This window comes from Cyrtonyx montezumae, unplaced genomic scaffold, assembly GCF_038088225.1.
Source record: "Cyrtonyx montezumae isolate F1298 unplaced genomic scaffold, pur_monq_1.0 scaffold_8, whole genome shotgun sequence".
Classification (NCBI taxonomy): domain Eukaryota; kingdom Metazoa; phylum Chordata; class Aves; order Galliformes; family Odontophoridae; genus Cyrtonyx; species Cyrtonyx montezumae.
The window spans coordinates 103,293,007-103,312,869 of record NW_027072089.1 but is presented as its reverse complement, the minus strand read 5'-3'; the positions used below and the strand labels follow the sequence as shown (position 1 = coordinate 103,312,869).

The window sequence follows — 19,863 nt, the reverse complement described above, 5'->3', positions numbered from 1 at the left end:
CATTACTACAGGTCCCTTCCCCCAAAACCAAACCGTTCTTAGCTCACACTGGGATCTCTCTCCAGGCTCAGCCTCCCCCATGAACTGACACCAGCCTTTCTGCTGCTTCAACCTCAGACACCAGCCCCACTACAAAATCATCTGTCAGGCACAAAAAACAGGTGGAGGCTGATGCTGAAGCAAGTCCTTACCACTCTCCAGCCAAGTGTCTGCAGCCCAGGGCATCCAGGCAGTGAAAGTGCTAGCTTCTCGACTTGTGTTTGCTCTGCAAATAAAACACTGTCTGGAGTTCATTGTGTGTGTGCTTTTGTTCAACCACAGCATGGAAACTGCTCGTCTCTAGGCTCAGGCTAGCTGGGAGATGGGAACTCATGAATCAGGCTGACCCTACTGTATACTCCTCCTTGTAGGGAAAAAAAAAATAGGAGTTTGGGAAGCTTGTTTCTCAAGCCCTGGGGTGGTGATGTAGATGGTGTTGGGGATGATGGAGGTTGGAGATGGCTACTTGCACCAGCTCCCTGCAAAGTTTTCCAGCTGTTCATGGCAGCAGCTCACTGACCTATGCCAGCACAAGCAGCTGCACCAGTAGAGCAGGGCAGTCTTGTGCAGCTTCTTTCCCCATATGCTGTGGACTTGTGCCTGCATGCTTGACACTGGTGAGCCTAAAGGTCCTGACTTTCCTGAAGAATGAATGTCTTTTATCTGGATGCAGAAAGAGCGGTGCTGTTCCCCATCCTCACCCCCCAGCTGGACTCCAACCATTTGGAAATCCCCATGCCAAGCTTCCAAGCCCTTCTCCAGAGCAGAATGACAAGAAGGGGAAGAAAGGCTGTGCTCAGGTATGCATACCTGCTTGAGATGAGCAGGGGCCACCTGCCAGCTGTGACAGCCCACTCCTGAGCTGCTGCTCATCAAGTTGCACTGGCCTTCAGCAGGAGCAGCGAGGATAAAGAGGCACCTGATCTTTGCAACCTTGGCCTTCAGTTTCAGCTTAAATGGCAAGAGTGAGCTCTTTATGCTTATTTGGGTCTTCCCACGTGATGCCTGATTTCTCACCTAAGACAAACATATTGCACCAGCACTTCCCTCTCATTCTCAAGGAAATGTAGAAAATGTCTCTTTATCCTGAATATGCTTGCCACTTCCCTGCTCCCAGGCTATTTGCTCTGGGCAAGGAGCAGAGCTGGCAGACCCTGCTGAACTGAACAAAAACTATTTAAGAAGATTTGCTCCAATTATTGCAATCTCAGCCTCCTGGTATCCAGTCAGCACTTTCTAGAAACCCAAATCTGCTGCTCGGCTTAACAGATCCACTTTTTTAATGTATTTAATTCAGAGGAGCCAAGAACTTGTTTCAGGTGAGGTCAAAGCAATAAAAAAATCATTTGTTTATGTACATAATCAGCCCTGGGACTTACGTGATGCAGCCAGGATGGTCAATTAAAATCCCACACCTGCATAAATACTCACAGCAAAGCCTGTGCCACTGTGTTCCGCTATACTAATCCTCTTGGATACGGCAAAAAAAAAAAAAAAATCAAATGGAGCAAAATCTGCCCAAAAAGCGTGACTGGGAGAGCTGTTCCCAGGCCTGCAGTAGCAGACAGCTCAGCCAGCAGCACACACATGGCTGGGGAAGCATTGCTGGGGGGATGTCAGTGGATATCGGTGACAAAACACAGAACTGTCAGCAAGGCATGAGAGGGAGGCAAGAGCTCATGGATTTAGGGAAAGATCAGACTTCTCTTCCCTGCCTCCTGCTTGATGTCTGTGGTAGATATGCCATGGGTACCACAAGTCCCCACCATGCCCGGTGTTGCATGGACATCACAAATTACAAGAAATGAGAAGGATTAAAGGATGAAAATAGTTACTAGATGAAATAGGAGTTGGTGTCAGTGTTGATGGAGTGGCCTCACAGGCTGTGTACTGGAGGCTCCTGCTAATCTCCATCACTGATGGAAGTAGGGAGATGATCCCAGCTTCTGGAAATGCAAATGTGTATCCCTATAATCTACCTTCTTATCTGGAAGAACTGCTTCTGATTCACATTTCCAGCTACCAGCTCTCATGATTGAATGAGTCCTGTTCATCTGTCAGCCTCTTTTTGCAGGGGCAAAGGGGCAAGGCACAGTAGAGAGACACAAAGGAAGTAGCACGGTAGGTGTGGTAAGAAGGACAGATTTAAGAGAACTCATCTTCTGGATCTGTTTTGGATAATATTTGGATTAAGAGTTGGTGGAGTCCCAGTCCTAGTAAATATCCAAGAGATGTGTGAACGTGAAAGTAAGAAACATAGTTTAGTGATGGGACTTGGTAGTTCAGGTTGATGGTTGGACTTAGTGATCTTGAAGACCTTTTCCAACCTAGGTGGTTCTATGTTTGGATTCTTGTAGAGCCAATGCCACCTGCTGGAGACAAAACTTGGAGTCTTGGAGATTTATGGCACCATTTAAACTGGACTTTCTTGGGCATCATTACACCAAAGCCCCTCCTCTGCATTTTGCTGACCTAAGCACATGCCTGTGGGGTCTGGCTGTGGCATATCGTGGGGAAGAGGCTGCTTCACAATTTCTGTCATTCAGACACAAAAATGAGTTTTGAGAGCTGTGCCCGTGAGCTTGGCTGGGGCAGCCCTGCTTGTGAGCCGACATGGTGTTTTATGGGGATATTTCAGCTGAGCACCAGTCCTGGTAAAAGCCAAGCACTGCCTCACTGTTTCAGACTCTTTTTTTTCCATGAGCTGTAAATCTGCCGTGCCAGCAAAGCCCTCGGGTTGTGCGTGCAGGCATACGCTGCTTATCTAATAAGCCACTTCCTAGGCTCCAGTGATGCTGCTACTTATGTCATAAATTGCATGATCTCCCCTCTACTGATCATTAATCTGCTTCATTTCCCGATGATTTTACACTCTTTTGATAAACTGTTTGTCTAACCACTTGAAGGAAACAATGTCAAAATCTTACCTAAGGCGTTCTCCCCGCTAATGAAGAAAATCCATCACGAGGAGAGTTTATCTATTTCTTTGCTGGATGTAAATAAAACGTCAGGCTAATTTGCTCCCATTAATCTTAAAGCCATTGCTACGATGATTTTCTTATGTCTGAGAGGTGTATTTCTTTTTTTCCTTTTCCACATAAATATTTAAGCAAGTACCTAAATCATAAATAAATTGCTTTCTGAAAGGCAGGTTATTTTTATATCCGGTGATTTAACGATAAATTTGCACAGGGCTGGGCTTCCAAGGCTTGTGGCTCCCTTCTGGTCGTGTGTGCCCTCACATGAGCAGGGATCTCATGGTTCTCAGTAGGTACTTGGGATACTCTGCAAGATCTGTGAAGGTGGAAGGTTTTGGTGCCTTATGGCTGCAGTGGGCAGGTCAAGTAGTGGTCTGCAAATGCTGCAAGAAGGTCTTTCGGAGAAGTTTTCTTTCTTCCACGGGCATTCCTCCTCTGTTTTTCCAGGTGGAATGCTTTTGGGGGATGCTTCATGCCAATGTCGCTGAGTCTCCATGCCAAGGGTCACAGGAGACCTTGTTTGTACATCTTGGGCAGATTTATGTGTTTATATTCAGGCATATATATATATATGTTCAGTCTCACAGATGTTCCCACATGTGCTTAGCCAGCAAACTCATGTTACAGTCAAGGAAGTGCAAAAAGGCTAGAAAGATCCCCACTACTTCGTGCAGTGTTAAGGTCAAGCACATGCAACCAGAAGCACAGCAAAGGCTGCTCAGCCCAGCAAAGCCAGCCACTTTAGTCACTGTGCAATACTTTTTCCCTCTCTTCTCACAGAGAACTTGGCTTTCATGGGATGACAAACTCTCTTTTAGTGAAGTTCCTCATTTTAACGAGTAAAAAAGACTATGACCTAAGTGCTGTGCATTCAAACTCATACCACAGCCACCATAGAGCTCTCCATGGTGTGTTTTCTGGATTTCATTATGTTCCATTTCATCATGTTCATTATGCCCAAAGAAGGGCAATGAAGGTTCAGGTTGGATTTAGGAAACATTTGTTCTCGGGAGAGGTGATGCACTGCCACAGGCTGCCCAGGGAGGTGGTGGAGTCACTGTCCCTGGAGGTGTTCAAGAACTGTGTGGATGTGGCACTGAGGAACATAATTTAGTGGGGAGTATTGGTGGTAGGTGAGCAATTGGACTAGATGATCTTGTCTTTTCCAACCTTAATGATTATATTATTTTACGATTATCAGTCTCATTTATTATTAAGGATGAGATATGTTGGATCCAGGATGAGTTATTTTGTTCTCCTCCATTCTTACACTCTAAGGTCACCTCCTCATAATGAATTCTCATGGGATGGGATTCACCAGGGCATCCTGGCAGAGGAGGAGATGTTGATGGCAGACAGGCTTTTCCGTGCCAACCCCAGGGCAGAACCACAGCAAAGTGCTGCTGGGGCTCAGGATGCTGAGACGCAGGCGATGCTGAGTGCCAATGCTTTCTGAGAGCACTCATGCTCGCTGATTAATGTCACTCCAGCCTCACTTCATCTTCTCTTAAGCAAGAGGAAAAGGTAATTGCCTACACTTATCAGCATGGCTACAAAAGTATCCCCTGGCAGGCTCTAAACCTGACACACTGCTGAGATGGATGCAACAGGAGCCGCATGAGTGCCTGCTCTCTGCCTCTTTGGCTGAACGGGTGGACAGTTTTTCCAGAGCAAGGGCAATGGGGCAGCAGCATGTGCAAGTACCCATGCTGGTCTCCTCTACTTCATTCTGCATTCAGCCCTGACTGTTGAGGACCAATTTATCCATTGCTTGGCTGGCAGGCAGTGCTGGAAGATAATGGAAGGGTGGGGTGGGCTCTGTTTTGTTGTCAGCATGCTCATGTGGCATCCTCTACTCAGTTGCCTTCTGCTGAAATTGTCCTGGGTGTTTGGTGAGATTTTTTTGCAAGCCTTAGAGAAAGCTTAATGCAAACATCAGACACATGTTGTCCTTACCACGGGGAAAGGCAGAGCTCAGCTCTGGTGATTTGTCCTTGATTAGTAGGGTTCCCTCTGCTTTTCCCCACCCCACTCCAGACTCTCTACTTATATTATTTTGGGAACAATGAAGGCATCATCAAAAAAAAGCCTTGTGCAAGCCTCTCTGCTGCGTTAATCCTTACCGAACTTTCCAGTCTGTTCAACAAGTCAAGGGCACCTTTTCAAAGATGCTGGGGAAGACAGGAGGTTGGAGACACCCAAAATCTCACAGAAGTTTGCCTTATTTGAAAACTCCACGTTGAGAACATTGTGTGATAAATCTTGCTAAATGCCTTTCCAAACATTTGCTGGTTGTTTCAGAAAGACTCCTCTTCCTCTTTCCTACAGCCTGCAACCCCTTTTCCAGGCCAGCCTACCAACAGGGGTTAATAAAAAGACATTTTTGGAGAAGCAAGAACCCACATGCAGTTGCACGCTGCAGACACTGCGGGCTTGAGGCCGACCCGTCATGGTGGGGCTCAGTGCAGTGTGTCCCTCGCCACAGTCAAGTTGTGCTCCTGAATGTACTGCAGCAGGATTTGTCCTCGCCTCTCCAGGACCTGCAGCAGAGGCCACAGCCCTGCAGCACCTCCCTGGCTCTCCCAGAGCTCACGGTCCACATACAGTGACTTCAGCAGCCTGTGGGCCAGGCAGCCCGACCTCAGCGTGGCCACAGCTGCCTCTGGGAAGCTGAAATGACAAAGGGAGATGGAGACTGCCATCAGTTACACTGACCCAGAAATCATCAAAGCTTGCACATGAGGAAGGAGGAGGTAGGGAGGAGATATCCCACCAGGTGTTCACACATTGCACATCTCACCTGTCTATGCCCTGCAGCAGCCTGAAGTTGAGCTTTGCCTCTGGTTGCTGTGGCCGGCCTGCATTGTCAATGAACACCAGCCGTGATGGATCACTCCTCCGGACCTGCCAGCAGAGTTGGGAAGGAGAAGCTTGCCTACCTAGTGTTTTAGGCTGGCTTTTTAATGCATTGATTAGCCTTGAGAGCCTGCAGGACCAGCAGCTGCCAGCACCTCCCACACACCATATATTTTGTCCAGAGCAGCCTCTGGGACATGGGGAAGGAAGAAGGGGTCACAAGGGCTGGAGACATACCAGGATGTGCACCAGGAGCAGCTCCGATGGGTTTCGACACTTTTCATGGAGCATCTCCTCCATGCAGGGCTCAGAGGCATCAGGCTTGAATCCACAGCAATATCGGTCCAGGCGGTCATGAACCTGTGGGAGATATTTGAGGTCCTCAGAGGGGGCAGATGCCCAGAATGCACAGGTCCTAAGCGTTTCTCACAAGGAGCTTTTCTTGTTCAGATGGAAATAACGTGATTTTAAGGATCCTCAGTGGTCCTTAAGTGGAAAAGATGCTTATACCAATACATGAGAGAGACAGAGAAGCACTCAGAAGGTGAGATGACTTGCAAAATGCCCTGGGACTGGAGAAGAGCCTGACAGAGGTGACAATGATAGGTTTTCCCGTTGAAGTTCAGATACCATGTGCCGTACCTGCACAGACCAAGTGGGCTATGCATGCAGCTGAAATGAAGGGAAGGGACACACAAAGGGGAATGCAAAATAAACACAATGAGACGAGTCTGCTAGGTGCCAAGGCTGTGAGGCAAGAAAAACTCAGCAGTGAGCAGCCCGACTGCAGCACAAAGGCTGTTGGGTTGCTGGGCCTGAGCCAGGAGCTCATGGAGCATGGAGGCTCCTGAAACAGTTTCAGGACTGGAGACAGTCAAGGGTGAACAACCTACAAGTGATGCCTGCTCATCTCACTCTGGTAATTAGCAAAACTTAACAAGCAGTGCTTTGAGACAGGGCCCAGTAGAAAACACAGCCATGCACTGGGGAAGATGCCACAGGAAATGCAAGGTTTGTTTTCCATGGCTATTACTTCCATAACCCTGCAAGAAACAGATTAGTCCCACACCAGAGCTCCTTAACAAATCCCTCTATTTCCTGACATTTAATGAAGCACTCCAGTCGGCATTTCTCCACCGGGAGAGCTACCCATTAAAGTGCTAAAGTGCCTTTTGACATGAAACACATTGAAATGAAAGAAAACATCACATTTCTTCCATACATTTCCTTTGTCCACATGCTAAAAAGCTCAGCACACCAATTTCTCTCACCTGCAGCGTTGTTTTCTTTCATAGCAGAATAATAGTCTGCGCAGAAGGTGAAGACAGTCAGGAATGATTTATACAGACATTAAATGCACTCATGTATCAAGGAGAAGCAAGCTCTGCACAGTCCCCAAGGCACCACACAATAGCCCGTGATCTTTATGGTCGGGAGAAGTTTTGGGCCAGATTCCCAATAAACCAGCATGGCTCTTCAAAAGCCACAAGGGTATGGAAATCCTGAGCCCAAGACGTCAAGAAGGGGAAGGAGACACTGCGGTAAGGACACTGTGGTTATGGTGGTGGTGATGAGTCAGTGCTTTCCGAGCACCCTTCTGAAGTTTGCCAGCAATCCCAGCAGCTGGAGGCAGGGAGTCAAGCTGGAGAGTGCCTGAAGAAAGCCCAAGAGAAGAGGGAAGGGGACTGCATGCACAGAGTGGGGCTCTGCCCTCCCCCAGCCACCTCCAGTCTGCCATGGACATATGAAACCAAGGATATTTGGTGCCAGACCCACGAGGTGTATAGTTGGAGGCTGATTCTGGTGTCTCAGACAAGCCCTGAGAGGTGGGCCAAAATTCTGACCAGCTGTACTCCAGCAGCTCTCCTTGTGTCACTTACATTCACATCTCATCCCAAATGGCCCCTGTTGAAGGGTACACCAGACCACAGCATTTGAATGAAGTCCTGAGTTTCTACATTCCCTATTTTCAGCAAAATGCTCTGAAGCGCAGAGGGAGAGCATACAGGAAAAAGACACATTTTAAAACCCTCTAGAAGACAATGAAAATCTCAGTGCCTGGCTGAGAGCTGCACGGGAGGTTTCAAAGCTCACGGCTTCTCACTCTCCAGTATGTACTGCAGGGTGCTAAAGCCATTTCTGAAGGATGAAATTTCATTTCTACAGCATCCTGCTGGCTTCATGCCTCTTCGTGTGACTTTTCCACATGGGAGGATTCCATTTGAGCTATTAAGAAAAAAATCTCTGGATTGCTCTTTGATTTATCATTCCACTGTTTCAACCCTCTGAGGGAAATTCTCCTTAAAACTGGATGGTTTTTGCTTCTGGAGACTCAGCTTTTCCATTGTGCTCAATAGGATTTGGGACTGGGGGAGGGAAAGGAGTTGGTTAATCTCATCTGTTTGGCTGTTCCATCTAAAATATTTCCAAGCCCAGCCACGTCTGCTCCTCCTCTGCCAGCCATAGTCCAATGTTATAAAGATTAATGGTCAGTGTGTGAAAAAAAAGAAATAAATTAATTAAAAAGAGTAATGATAGCACACATTTAATCATCTTTTTTTTTTTCCTCTATTTTTTAATGTATCTCTCTATATAATTGCCCTTATGGATAGTTTCGCCTTGTCTACTAATCAAAATTTCAGCTGTGAGCTGCCTAAACAGCTCTTCTTTCCATAGTAATCCCTTTTTGCCCTGTGATACATGATACCTGCCTGTGATGTGCAGTACTATCTCACAGCACAGGCTATGATTTTCCAGACAGCAGATGAGGCACTGTTCACACTGAGGAGGAGAAAGAAGGCACTACCACACAAAGGCTCATGAGTGCAGCACATCTTTGGAGCAAGCACAGAGAAGCCCCAGGGCAGGTGCAAGAGATGCTGCCTTCACCAAGCAGCGCCCTGTCCTGAGCCACTGCAGCACACATGTGATGCACAATAAGGGAAGCCACATTGGGATGAAGCTGTACCATGCGAGAGCAGACATTCATGTCCTCCAAAAAGCCAGCAATTATGAAACCCAAGCCTCCTGCAAATGAACATTTTTTGAGCGTGAAAAATAAATATGTTTTGTTTAAAGACAGCCTACTCTGAAAAAAATAAATAGACTTGCGTCATTTTGTGGCTGTGATGGGGAGATGAAGGAAAGCTGCCCGGTGATTTTATTTTTGTTGTCAAAGGGACTTTGCCTGTGCTTGAAGCCTGGAGGATTCGTGACACAGAATCATGACATCCGTGGAGCTGAGCAGAAAAAAATTTCCTCTTTGGTTTGAAATTTGTCTGGGAAACTCAGCCATCCAGAGCCAAACTCAGCTACTGGGTGTCTTCTCCACAGGTTTCTGTGGTCCTTGAAAGGCCATGTTTGCTTCAGGACTGAGTGTGCTGCCACAAAAGCAGGAGCAGGTCCCAGTGTAGGTTTTGGGGATGCTTTTCTTATTTAGCATCTTGCTGATTACTGATGCTCACCACAAGCTCTCCCCAAGACATGCGTGAGACAGCAGGAGGACCTGGTGTCCTATGCAGTGTTAATGTCAGCTTCCCTTGCACAAACCCTACCTGCAGGAGGAAGTCAAAGAGTGCCAATCGTCCCCATTCACCACGCTGGATGCTTGCGCAGGCCGTGTCTCCTGCCACTGGGACCACACTGTGGGACTGCAGCATCTCCTGGTACTGCAGCCACCCTAGTACACAGGAGTTCTGGTCATTGTTGGTGTCCTCCAGGTGCTGGACATCGGGTGCCCACCAGATGAGGGGCCGAGGGACACTGTTGGTGTAGCTGTAGGGCAGGATGGGGCTGGAGAAGCGGCGGGCCACAGCAGGTAGGCTCCTGTTCAGCCCCAAGACTCTGTCCAGGTGGAAGGCCACCACCTCATAGAGGTCTGTGGGGCGCTTGATGAGCCCACAACGCCCATCCCCACAGTCCTTCCCTGGGCTGGCAGGCTGGGTGTCACCATCAGCATGCAGGCGGATGCGCAGGACCTGCCCATGGGCCGGCACACGGCTTTTGGAAACTACTTGGCCGTGGGTCAGCAGCTTCATCTTCTGGATGTCATCCTCTGAGAGCCATGGTGGGACCGTCCCACCAAAACACAGCCTGTCCTCCTGAGGCGAGCCACCCCACTTGCATGGCTGCTCTACACAAGGAGAACGGGATAGGGCACCCCATTCTCTCAGCCGCTGTCCTTCCCCCACGTGTCTTTTTATCCCCCGACTGGAGGGCTTGTCCCCACATGGGGTGATGTCCACATCTCGTCGGGGCCGGGGTGCCCGCAGAAGTGATGCAGATGCTGGTGCCACATGGGGCAAAGGGGCCCGGCCATGGTCCCCAGTTGGTGGTGAAGGGAGGTAGGAGAGTGCCAGCAGGGCCAGGGACAGCAGGACCACCAGGGCCACTAGGGAAGGGTATTTCAGCCCCGTCCTTCTCCATGGTCGTTGGGCCTGCGGGTCAAAAGAAAGAAAGTCATCAGGAGGTCTCTGCATTGCTAAGCCACCACGTCTGTCTTTTGTTCTAAAGCCGTTGAAGGTATCACAGCACCCACACTGCTGCAAGGCCACCTTGCTGGCTGGGACCCAGCAATTTGTCAGCAAAGCTTGAGACGATAAGTTGGGAACAAGGCCTGGTTCCTCTTTGCTTTGCAGTTATTTGATTTGGAAGCACAAGCATATCCACAGCAGAACATAGTGGGACAGTATACTGCCAAGGAAGGGATAAGGAACTGTTTGTAAGAGTGAAATCTTGAAAAAGCAAAAGCTGAAATGCTGCAGGGGGGAGAGCTAGCAACTAGAGAGTCTTCCAGAAGGCAGCTCACAAGAATCACAGAATGGTTTGGGTCAGAAGAGACTTTAAAGATCATAAAGTTCCACCCCACTGCCATGGGCAGGGATGCATCCCACTAAAGCAGGTTGCCCAAAGCCCCCTACATCCTGGTCTTGAACCCCTCTAGGGATGGAGCATCCATAGCTTCTCTGGGCAGGAATGCTTTGCTCACACTCAGCTTACACGGGCCTCCTCCCATACACCTCCAGATCCATGTTAGAAATACACGGCAAAAATAAAGAGGAATTTCTCAGAAATCTCACACCCATCTCAGTATTTTTCAGAGCCTTGCCCCAGAAAACCCAAATAACAACAGCTCTGCTTTGTGCATTCCTAAAATCAGAGCTTAAGTGCTGCTATCAGAGTTCATGAATGCACTTGGAAACTCTTACGTTAATGGTGCAGATAGCACTTGTGCATGCACAGCCACTGAGACCGCCTTCAATTAGGTAAATTCACACCCTTGAGGGTGCACACAAGTCATTGAGAAACGCTGAAAATGCCATGGGAAAAGAATCTATTTAATCCAGTGAGGGAAAGCAACACTGGCCACAGAGAACCAAACAGATGGTAATGATTATCCTTTTTTTAATGTCAAGTTGGTTTGCAGAGTGAGTGATTGAAGCATCCTTACTGCCCAAAACTGTTTTGTCCTCACTCTGAGCAGGTTTGCTTTGGGCAATGCAAGTTACAGCTAAGCCTGAAATTCTTCAGTGTGAGCCTGGACCACCACTGCCCTTTCCCTACTCAGCTTGTGGAGCCTAGTTTTCCCCGCCACATCGTCAGTAATAGGAGAAAAAAAAGTGTGAATACATCCTCTATGTTATTTCTGGCAGTCAATACTGCTAATTTAATAATAACGTAGATGATACAGCATTGCAGAAATGGTGCTATATTCACAAGCCTGGGGTAAATCCTTTTCCAAAGAGAACTTCTCCAAGTTCATGCTGTAAAAAATGCTGCACTTGAAGCTATGGCTACAATTCAGCCTGAAATGAAAACCATACATAGTGCTCCACTTTGCCAGCTTGACGAACTGACAGTACAGCACGTCTTCTCTAGAAATTAGGTACATTTCCCAGCAGGCAAGCTAACTATAAACCCATAAAAAGGCTTCAGAGAGGTGCTGCTCATTCCAGGACTCCAAGGAGCAAACAACGCATATGCTCACCCATCGCATGGACATACAGCACAACCTGGACTCCTGAAGGCCGTCAGGAGAGATAAAAGACTTTCTGAACGTGAGTCAGAGGATTTTATCCTCGACGCTTTGTTCCCAGGGTGCCTGAACCTTGGCGGAATTTGCAGCAGAGAAGCCTGTTTTCAATTGCTTTCCAAAGTGCATCAAATTGGCTTTGTTGAGCTTGGAAGAAAAGAAAACAAACCCAAAACTTCATTATCCAGGAATGTAAGAAACAGCCTTAAAACCACAAAAGATGCCATAGAAATACACGGCCTTTAAATGAGAGATTCATACCCGCTCTCCTCTGAAGCCTGCCAAATAAACCACAGGACCGTGTGGACAGCAGGCAACGCAGCCCACCGTGACCAATTTAACAAAGACCACTTGAACAGCCACCAGAAATCCTCATCTGCTGCTCACCCTCCCAGGAGAGTCTGCAAAGCCTTGCACTCACCACAGCTGCCCAGAAACATGGGGCTGAAAGGGGCACATCCACATGATTCCCCACATGGCATCTTCTCCAGGAGGGGCACAGCCCCATCCTTTTGGTTGTGGTTGGGAAATGCATGAGTTTATCAACAGGAATGCTCTCAGCAGCCAAGAGACCAAATATCTTCCCTGCCAGAGCATGAGCTGAAGGAAACCCTCAGCAGTGCCCATGATTCAAGTGCTGAGTGCCTTCCTATGTCATCCTGCCTGTAAGATATACGGCTCGCCAAGTGGGGCTTTACCAAGATGGCCCCGAGGCAGCCCCAGCACCTTTCAGACCCCACCAGACATACAAAAGGGGCCACAGCAACCCAGGGGGAGAGGGATGCTGGATCTGCTGCCAATAGTTGCTGGGTCTGTTCTGCCGAACCTTCCCAGCTGGCACATGGGAATGTTCAGCTCTGTGACTGATGGAAAGAGCACTTTCCATCTTGATGCTATCTACAGTGCAACACATATTCCACCAATTTTCTCCTAGAATCAGTACATAGCACCACCAGTGCAAACAGTCTCTGGGATGCTGAACTTTCTATGCTTAAAGCTTGAGCCCTGTGGTCCTGCTGCTGCCTGCTGTGTTCCCCTTGCTTCCTCTCCCTGCTGAACCCCAGATGTGCACAGGACAGCTTTCCCACATGTGTGGGGAAGCTTCAAGATGGGGCCCCTTCCCCAGCAGAACAGATGTGGCTTGCCTTTGTGCAACATCTGCACCCCGTGTGCCTGCACGTCTCAAACAGTGCTGCCTTTGTGCAGTGGGAGCCACACAGAGGATGCTCTGGAGGAGGGCAGCAGTCTGCAGACTGCATGCTGGGGTTGTCCGCCTCTGATCCTGCACACACGCTGCCTCTGCATGCTGGTTTCCTTCTGGTGGGGAACAACGCGCTTTCTTCCCCGCGTTCTGCAGGAACCAGAATCCCTGCTCCTCATGACTCATGTCCAGCTGCAGCATGGGACTCAGCTGCACTGCTGATTTCTACGGCATGCCCAAAGCCAGGACAGTGACAGCAACAAGGAGCCTGCAGCCACCACAGGTCCCTGTCCTCACGGCATCCCTGACCTCAAAGATTCTTCCTGCACATCCCATGGCTGCTTACCAGCTTTGCCTCATCACCACTGTTCTCCTTCAGCTGAACCTGAGCTGGTTCAGCTCCTTTCTTCATTATGGCAGCAAAGAGCAAAGCGCTGGAAAGTGACATCTTTTTGCAGGGTGTTCTGAGCTACATGGGCTACAGGGAGGAATACATTAACATGAAATCAAATTTTGTTCCCTTCTTGCTCTTAGTGAGCTTACCAATCCCGTCGATGAGTGCCTGAAGAACTGCCAAACCTCTCTCACACATTTTTGGGAACCGATCCAGTTCTATTTGTTTTACTGGGGGTTACACTTTCCCTGTGGCTGGGCTTGGGGTGAATGTCGACCCTCTTTTGATTTTCAGCCTTCATAGACTGGTTTCAGAATGCTCTGAGTGCGTTTCGGCAGAGGCAGTGCGAGTGGGCTGGCTCCATCTCCCCTCACTTGCTCCAAGGGATTTTTTTCTTCCTGGAGAGCAAAGGAGTGCATTCGTGGGATTCCACAGTTGCAGCCAGGAGTGGGGGGACAGCGGGGCCATTCAGCCCCAGGCTAGATTGAAAACAGAATTGTTCAGACGTGCCCATCCTCAAATACAGGAAGGTAATAATTTCATTCAATTTAAACCATTCCTTCAGTCCCTATGCAGAAAATTAAAGGGGAAGGAATCTGCTCCCTGTCCGGCTTTGCCTCTGCCTCTCGCTTTTCCTTCTTCCAGCACACTACACCAGGTGAGTGGGCACTGTCCTAGGGCATGGTGAGCAGCCACAGGGCATTGAGTCTGTGAAGCAGGAAGGGCAGTTCTGGCATCTGGCATTTCTGCAAGAGCAGTAATAAATTGCAGTCAGCACCTCTTAGCCATAGTGCCTTGCGCTGGGAGAAGAATGGAAAAGAAATTCCTTGCTGGTAGATTTTGAAGCCAGAAGCTGGGAGAAGTCAGAAATCATCCGAGTGTCTTGCTTAGGGTTACTCCACAGGTGAAGCAACAGGACCAGCAGCTCAGGTGCAGTTGGAAGCCAGTCCCCTTGACTGTCACTAACCTGCATATGAGTGACCAGATCAAACCTCAATTGAAAATGAAATCAGTAGATACGTGAACTCACCAACAGAAAACAACAGCAACATCAAACCCAGCCTTGCAATGAGAGAATGGAAATCCAGATGGAAAGCAAATGCCCTGCTCCAGCAGGGAGAACACAGCAGCACCTGGCATGCACTGCAGGTACTGTGAAAGGCTGCACAGTGTGGGCTGGGAGGGAAGACAGCACTGCAGGGGCAGCCTGGCATGGGGAGAGCTGCCCTGCTTCTTCCTTTGTGGGGAGGAATCACTTCTGGTCCCTAGAGGTGTGACATCCTCCCCACTCCTTATTTATCCTTTTGCTGAAGATTGTTAATTGGGAAATTCAGATCAGCCCATGCAAGTGGTGGGATGGATACTACCGAGTGCTGTGTCTCCCAGCACACACACACACACACCAGCACTGCTGCCTCTACAGACACACTGGCTCTCACAGCCACACACCTCCCAGGACTTAGTGACATAGGTGACACTGACACAAAGATTCACTCTCTCACAATAATTAAATACTCTTTCTTCCATGAGACCACCAGGCAAATCGCATCACCCTGCCTGACAGCAGTACCACAGCCCAAGAAACTGCCTGTGGGTATCTTCACAACTTGCTGTATGCATTTCCTGAGCTACCAACAAAGACAGACCCATGCTGGAGCCTTGCCTGCTTGCCCCAGCCCTGGGAGAGTTCCCTGCAGACTCATCCCCAAAGGATGGGGAAAGCTGGGGGACATCCTCACCATCACATCCCATGGAGTTGTTGCCTCTGAGGAAGGCTCAGCACCTCCTCCCACCCCCTGCTCAGCCCCCATACCACATCATACCATACCATGGCTGGCAGTGCCTGTGGGTGCGCTGCTCCTCGTGGGCTTCACTGTACACGGTCACAGTTGGCCTGGCACTGCTCCCCAGTAACAATTCCGTCCAGAAACAGAATATTAAATACATTATATATATATATGTAAATATAAAATCTGGGTGGCTGATCCACGTCCCCTGTTCCCCAGGCTCCAGGCCAGACTCTGCTGCCCCGTGCCCCTTGGGCTGGCGGCAGTCCCTGTGCCGAGGACGCCTGGCCAAGTCCAGCCGCCAGTTTTCCAACTCGGCAGCAGCCCGGACCCACCTCCTGGTGGGGGGAGCAGGGAGGCTGGGAAGGGGGGAGCAAGCGTTTGAAGAGTCTCTTTTTCACAATAAAAGCCCTTCTTGCTGCTTTTTTTCCTTGTTTTCTTTTAAAAACGGAGGACCAATTTGATCCAGGAGGTGCAGGTAGAGGAGGGTGAAGTGACATGCGCTGCCCCTGAGCTGGGACAAGCAGGGGAGAGGCAGAGCCTGGGGACCCCACCAGTCCCACAGCACTGCACCTGGCGATGTGAGCCCCAGGTCTGTTTGTGGGAGCCCAAAAATGCCTTTCAGAGGTTCCTAACAGTTTCTGCTGTCATTCAATAGCAGCACAGGAGGGAGCCACTCCGACACCTGGAGCGGTGGGGAGAGGATTTCTGAGCAACTTGAAAAGAGTTCATATATTAAAAGCTGGTTTTGGTGCTCTTGCCATTGAGATCAATTGGCACCATTCATATAATGATTTATGATCTATATGACTGTTCATAGAATCACAGCATCTCAAGTTGGAAAGGACCCACAGAGCCACTGAGTCCAGTTCCCAGCTGCACAAAGCACAACCCAAAACCCAAACCCAATGTCTGACAGTGCTGTCCAAACGCTCCCTGAACTCCAGCACTTGGGGCCATGCCCACAGCCCTGGGCAGCCTGTTCCATGCCCACCGCCCTCAGGTGCTGTCAGAACAGGCACAGAAGGCTGCTGCAGGAGGCAGACTTAAGGGATCAGCAGTCAAACAGGTGATAAATCCAGAGCCTAGAGACAGATGCTCCAACCTCAGCACTCAGAAAATTTTTCCTCATTTCCACACCTTCCTCCTTCCAACTGAGAAGTTATTTAACAATGTTCACCCTGCAAAAAGAAAAACAAAAAAAAAGAAATATGTCCTCGCTCTACCTGAGCTTCATGGTCCAGAGGAGTCCATGGGGCATTGCTGCAGGAGGAAGTGGGATGCAGGATGCTGCAGGTGGTCACCAGGCCTGGTCACATCTTCTGCAAGTTTGTAGAATCACGGAATCATTCATAGAATCATTAAGGTTGGAAAAGCCCTCTACGATCACCTTGCCCAACCACCAACCAACCCCGCCATGCCCACTGACCACGTCCCTCAGTGCCACATGCACACGGTTCTTGAGCACCTCCAGGGACAGTGACTGCACCCCTCCCTGTGCAGCCTGTGCCACTGCACACTGCATTTCTGGGAAGAAATTCATCCTAATATCCAGCCTGAACCTCCCCTGGTGCAACTTGAGGCCATTCCCTCTCATCCTATCGCTGTTAGCAGGGAGAAGAGGCCAACCCCACCTCACCACAGCCTCCTCTCAGGCAGATGTAGAGTGAGATCAGGTCTTCCCTGAGCCTCATCTTCTCCATACCAAACAATCCCAGCTCCCTCAGCTGCTCCCCATTAGACTTGTGCTCCAGATCCCTTACAGCTTCGTTGCCTTCTCTGGACATGCTCTGGGGCCTCAATATCCTTCTTGCAGTGAGCGGCCCAAAACTGAGTACAGCACTCGAGGTACGGCCTCACCAGTGCCAAGTACTGGGGGACAATCACCTCCCTGCTCCTGCTGGCTGCATTCCTGATACAAGCCAGGATGCTGTTGGCCTTCTTAGCCACCTGGGCACACTGCTGGCTCACATGCAGCCAACTGTCCACCAGTACCCCCAGATCCTTTTCCTCTGTGCAGCTTTCCATCCAAGTTCCCTCTTAAAGAGCAGAACCCGGCACTGAAATGACACAAAGTGGCACACAAGAGGCTCCCTCTGAACATGAGACAGCATTTCTACTGCTGTGCAGATGACAGAGAACTGCCACATGCCCAGAGAGGCTGTACGGTCCCCTCCTTGGAGATCTTCTCCCTCTGTGCTCCAGGAGCTGGAGCAGAACTCCTTTTACCAGGGTGGGTACAGACCTCAGAGAGGACAGCAAGGTCCAGAAAGACATTCTTTCCCTGAGAAGGTGAACAGCTAAAGTTGAAGGGCATCTTTTCCCCATTTAGAAAAATGAAAGGCTCTAATGGATTTGAGGAGCCATGAGTACAACTTTCCACATACACCAAGATAATTATAAGCTTGAATGGATTTCTGAGACCCAATCGCTACCCATATAAATCACTGCCTATCACTCCCTGATTACAAATGAGCTGCTCAGAAAGCCTTCAGATTTCTCTTTTCTTCTGTTATCTCTTGTATCTGTTGGCAGTGGGCCTTGATACCACTAAGGAGCAGGCTATAGAGGATACCCTGAAACTGCAGCCACCCCTCATTGCCACTGTAAAAGGGCACAGCGTGCCCCTAGCCCTGGCCACTGTTTCTAAAGGGGATACAACCCAGCTCCCTGATGCAAGGAAAACACGGGTGATGGGAGATTTCCTTTTATCTGTGAGTTGATATCTGCTCTCTCAGAATGTCTGCATTGCTGTTGTGGCTGCGTGAGCCTGCTCAGGTCACCTACAGTACTCTGAATTTCCATAAATAGGCCTTAACCAGATCATCAGGGTGCATTAATGCTGTCAGGTGCTTTTGTCACAGCTTTACTGACTCAAGACAAAAGTCAGAGGGCTTCATCCTGAAGCAGAACATCTTTATAAACAACATTCATAGTGCCAGAGAGCACAGCAGCATCTGCAGAGAAGCCAGACAATCCCTAGGTGTGAGACTCCATGCTTCCCACAACCACCTCTAGTGTCTGGTTGCTGTTGTCACCCAGGTGCACACAGAGGGAGACACAAAGTGTTGTTAAGACTTCCAGAGCCCTTGGGTTAATCAGAAAAATACACTTTCTTGTGACTATTTAAATCTGAACATTCAGATATCTATTATTTATTCTTATTATCTCCATCATTTAACCTGAAGGAACGACACAGAGCTGCATCATGGGAGAGTCAGATTAGAAAAAGGTTCTTCACCAGAGGGTGGTGGGCATAGAACAGGCTGCCAAGGGCAGAGGTCTCACCAACCTGAGCCTCCATGGACTCCTGTGAAACAGCATTTTGCCACCACCATCTCCAGACCCACAGCTGAGTGGATGCACGATGGTCAGCAGCTCCTGCCTCAAGCACTGGTCAGTCCTCAATAGGAGGAGACTGGTTTATGGCACTGGATAGAGCAAATTCCAACACGTAGCAATTCCTGGGACAAGGCTATAAACAAGGGCAGTGTGAGCAGGCTTGAGGATTAGACAGATTCACAGGCAGAAGGTCTGAAAGAGATTCTGAAGAGACTGAGCAGGGGGAGTCCTATAGCAGCACTGGTCCTGCTGCTGCACATGCTGGAGAAGGACCACACTGCTGTCTGCACCCACCCTGCACCTTCCAAGAATAGCTGTTTCTTTTAGGTCACATTCAGGTGGCTGGGAGCTGAGGCAGCCTGCTCACCTATGGGGCGAGGACCTGCACAAAGCAGCACCTTGCAAGACTCCCTCTGAGCCCTGAAAAATGCTTTGAGCAACCAGAGCAAAAATGATGCCACTTTTAGCTAGTCAGAGTTAATTTGCTTCATTATGCCATAAACCCTCTAATTTTTTTCATTATCCACAAAGACTGCCAGGATGAGCTAAGACTCACATATGCAGTGTGAATAAGACAAGTAGTAGAAATAATAGATACCCCCACCCCTCAAAATCCGTTTAAAGTTATTCAGAAGCTCCATGGGGGAGAAAAAGGGGATGGAAAGGAAAAAGCCCACAAGTCTATTTCCCATTCTTCATATCACCTTTACACAGCATCCATCAGTAACTCAGCGAGGTGCAGCCTTTCTTTTGTTTGATGGCTTGGGTAAACATGAGGTTCAAACAGCGGCTCTAAGTCCTAACTGCTGAGCTATTGTGAGAAGCATTCAGATGTTGTGCCCTCCTGCTGGGTGTCTTCAGGTAAAGCTCCAGCGGATCTCACAGATAATATTCCTCCCTGCTATTTAAATATGAACACTATTCATTTTCCAAGGCACATAGCACAGCAGAGCATCTGTACAAGATCCTGCCGTACAAATCTGCACCAAGGGCACTGCTCCCCAACACAGCACACAGAGCAGGCACGGAAAGGGCTCAGCACAGCTTTCACAGAACAAAACGTCCCGAGAAACACCTTTGTGCCACGAGGCCGATGGTGTCAGTGTCTGAAATGAAGCCTCCATTGTGGTGAGCAGCAGATATGGCAAGTTGAGGCGCTGGCCCAGCAGTGCACAACAGCTGCACCAGGTTGAAGTAGATTGCACTAAGGGACCCCAGCTCTGCCCTTCTAATTG

General features: G+C 49.1%; 2 protein-coding genes across 2 annotated transcripts in view; both read right to left on the bottom strand.

The window, feature by feature from the left end:
• Window positions 1-19,863, bottom strand: part of MTURN (maturin, neural progenitor differentiation regulator homolog) — a 263,443-nt gene that overhangs the window by 54,584 nt on the left and 188,996 nt on the right. The window lies entirely within an intron of this gene.
• GASK1A (golgi associated kinase 1A) lies at window positions 5,477-15,414 on the bottom strand. Its single transcript, XM_065752689.1, has 5 exons — window positions 15,328-15,414; window positions 9,428-10,309; window positions 6,111-6,233; window positions 5,818-5,921; window positions 5,477-5,687 (listed from the first exon to the last, which is right to left on the bottom strand). The coding sequence occupies exons 1-5, from the start codon at window positions 15,328-15,330 to the stop codon at window positions 5,477-5,479; spliced, it is 1,323 nt and encodes a 440-aa protein (XP_065608761.1). The 5' UTR covers window positions 15,331-15,414.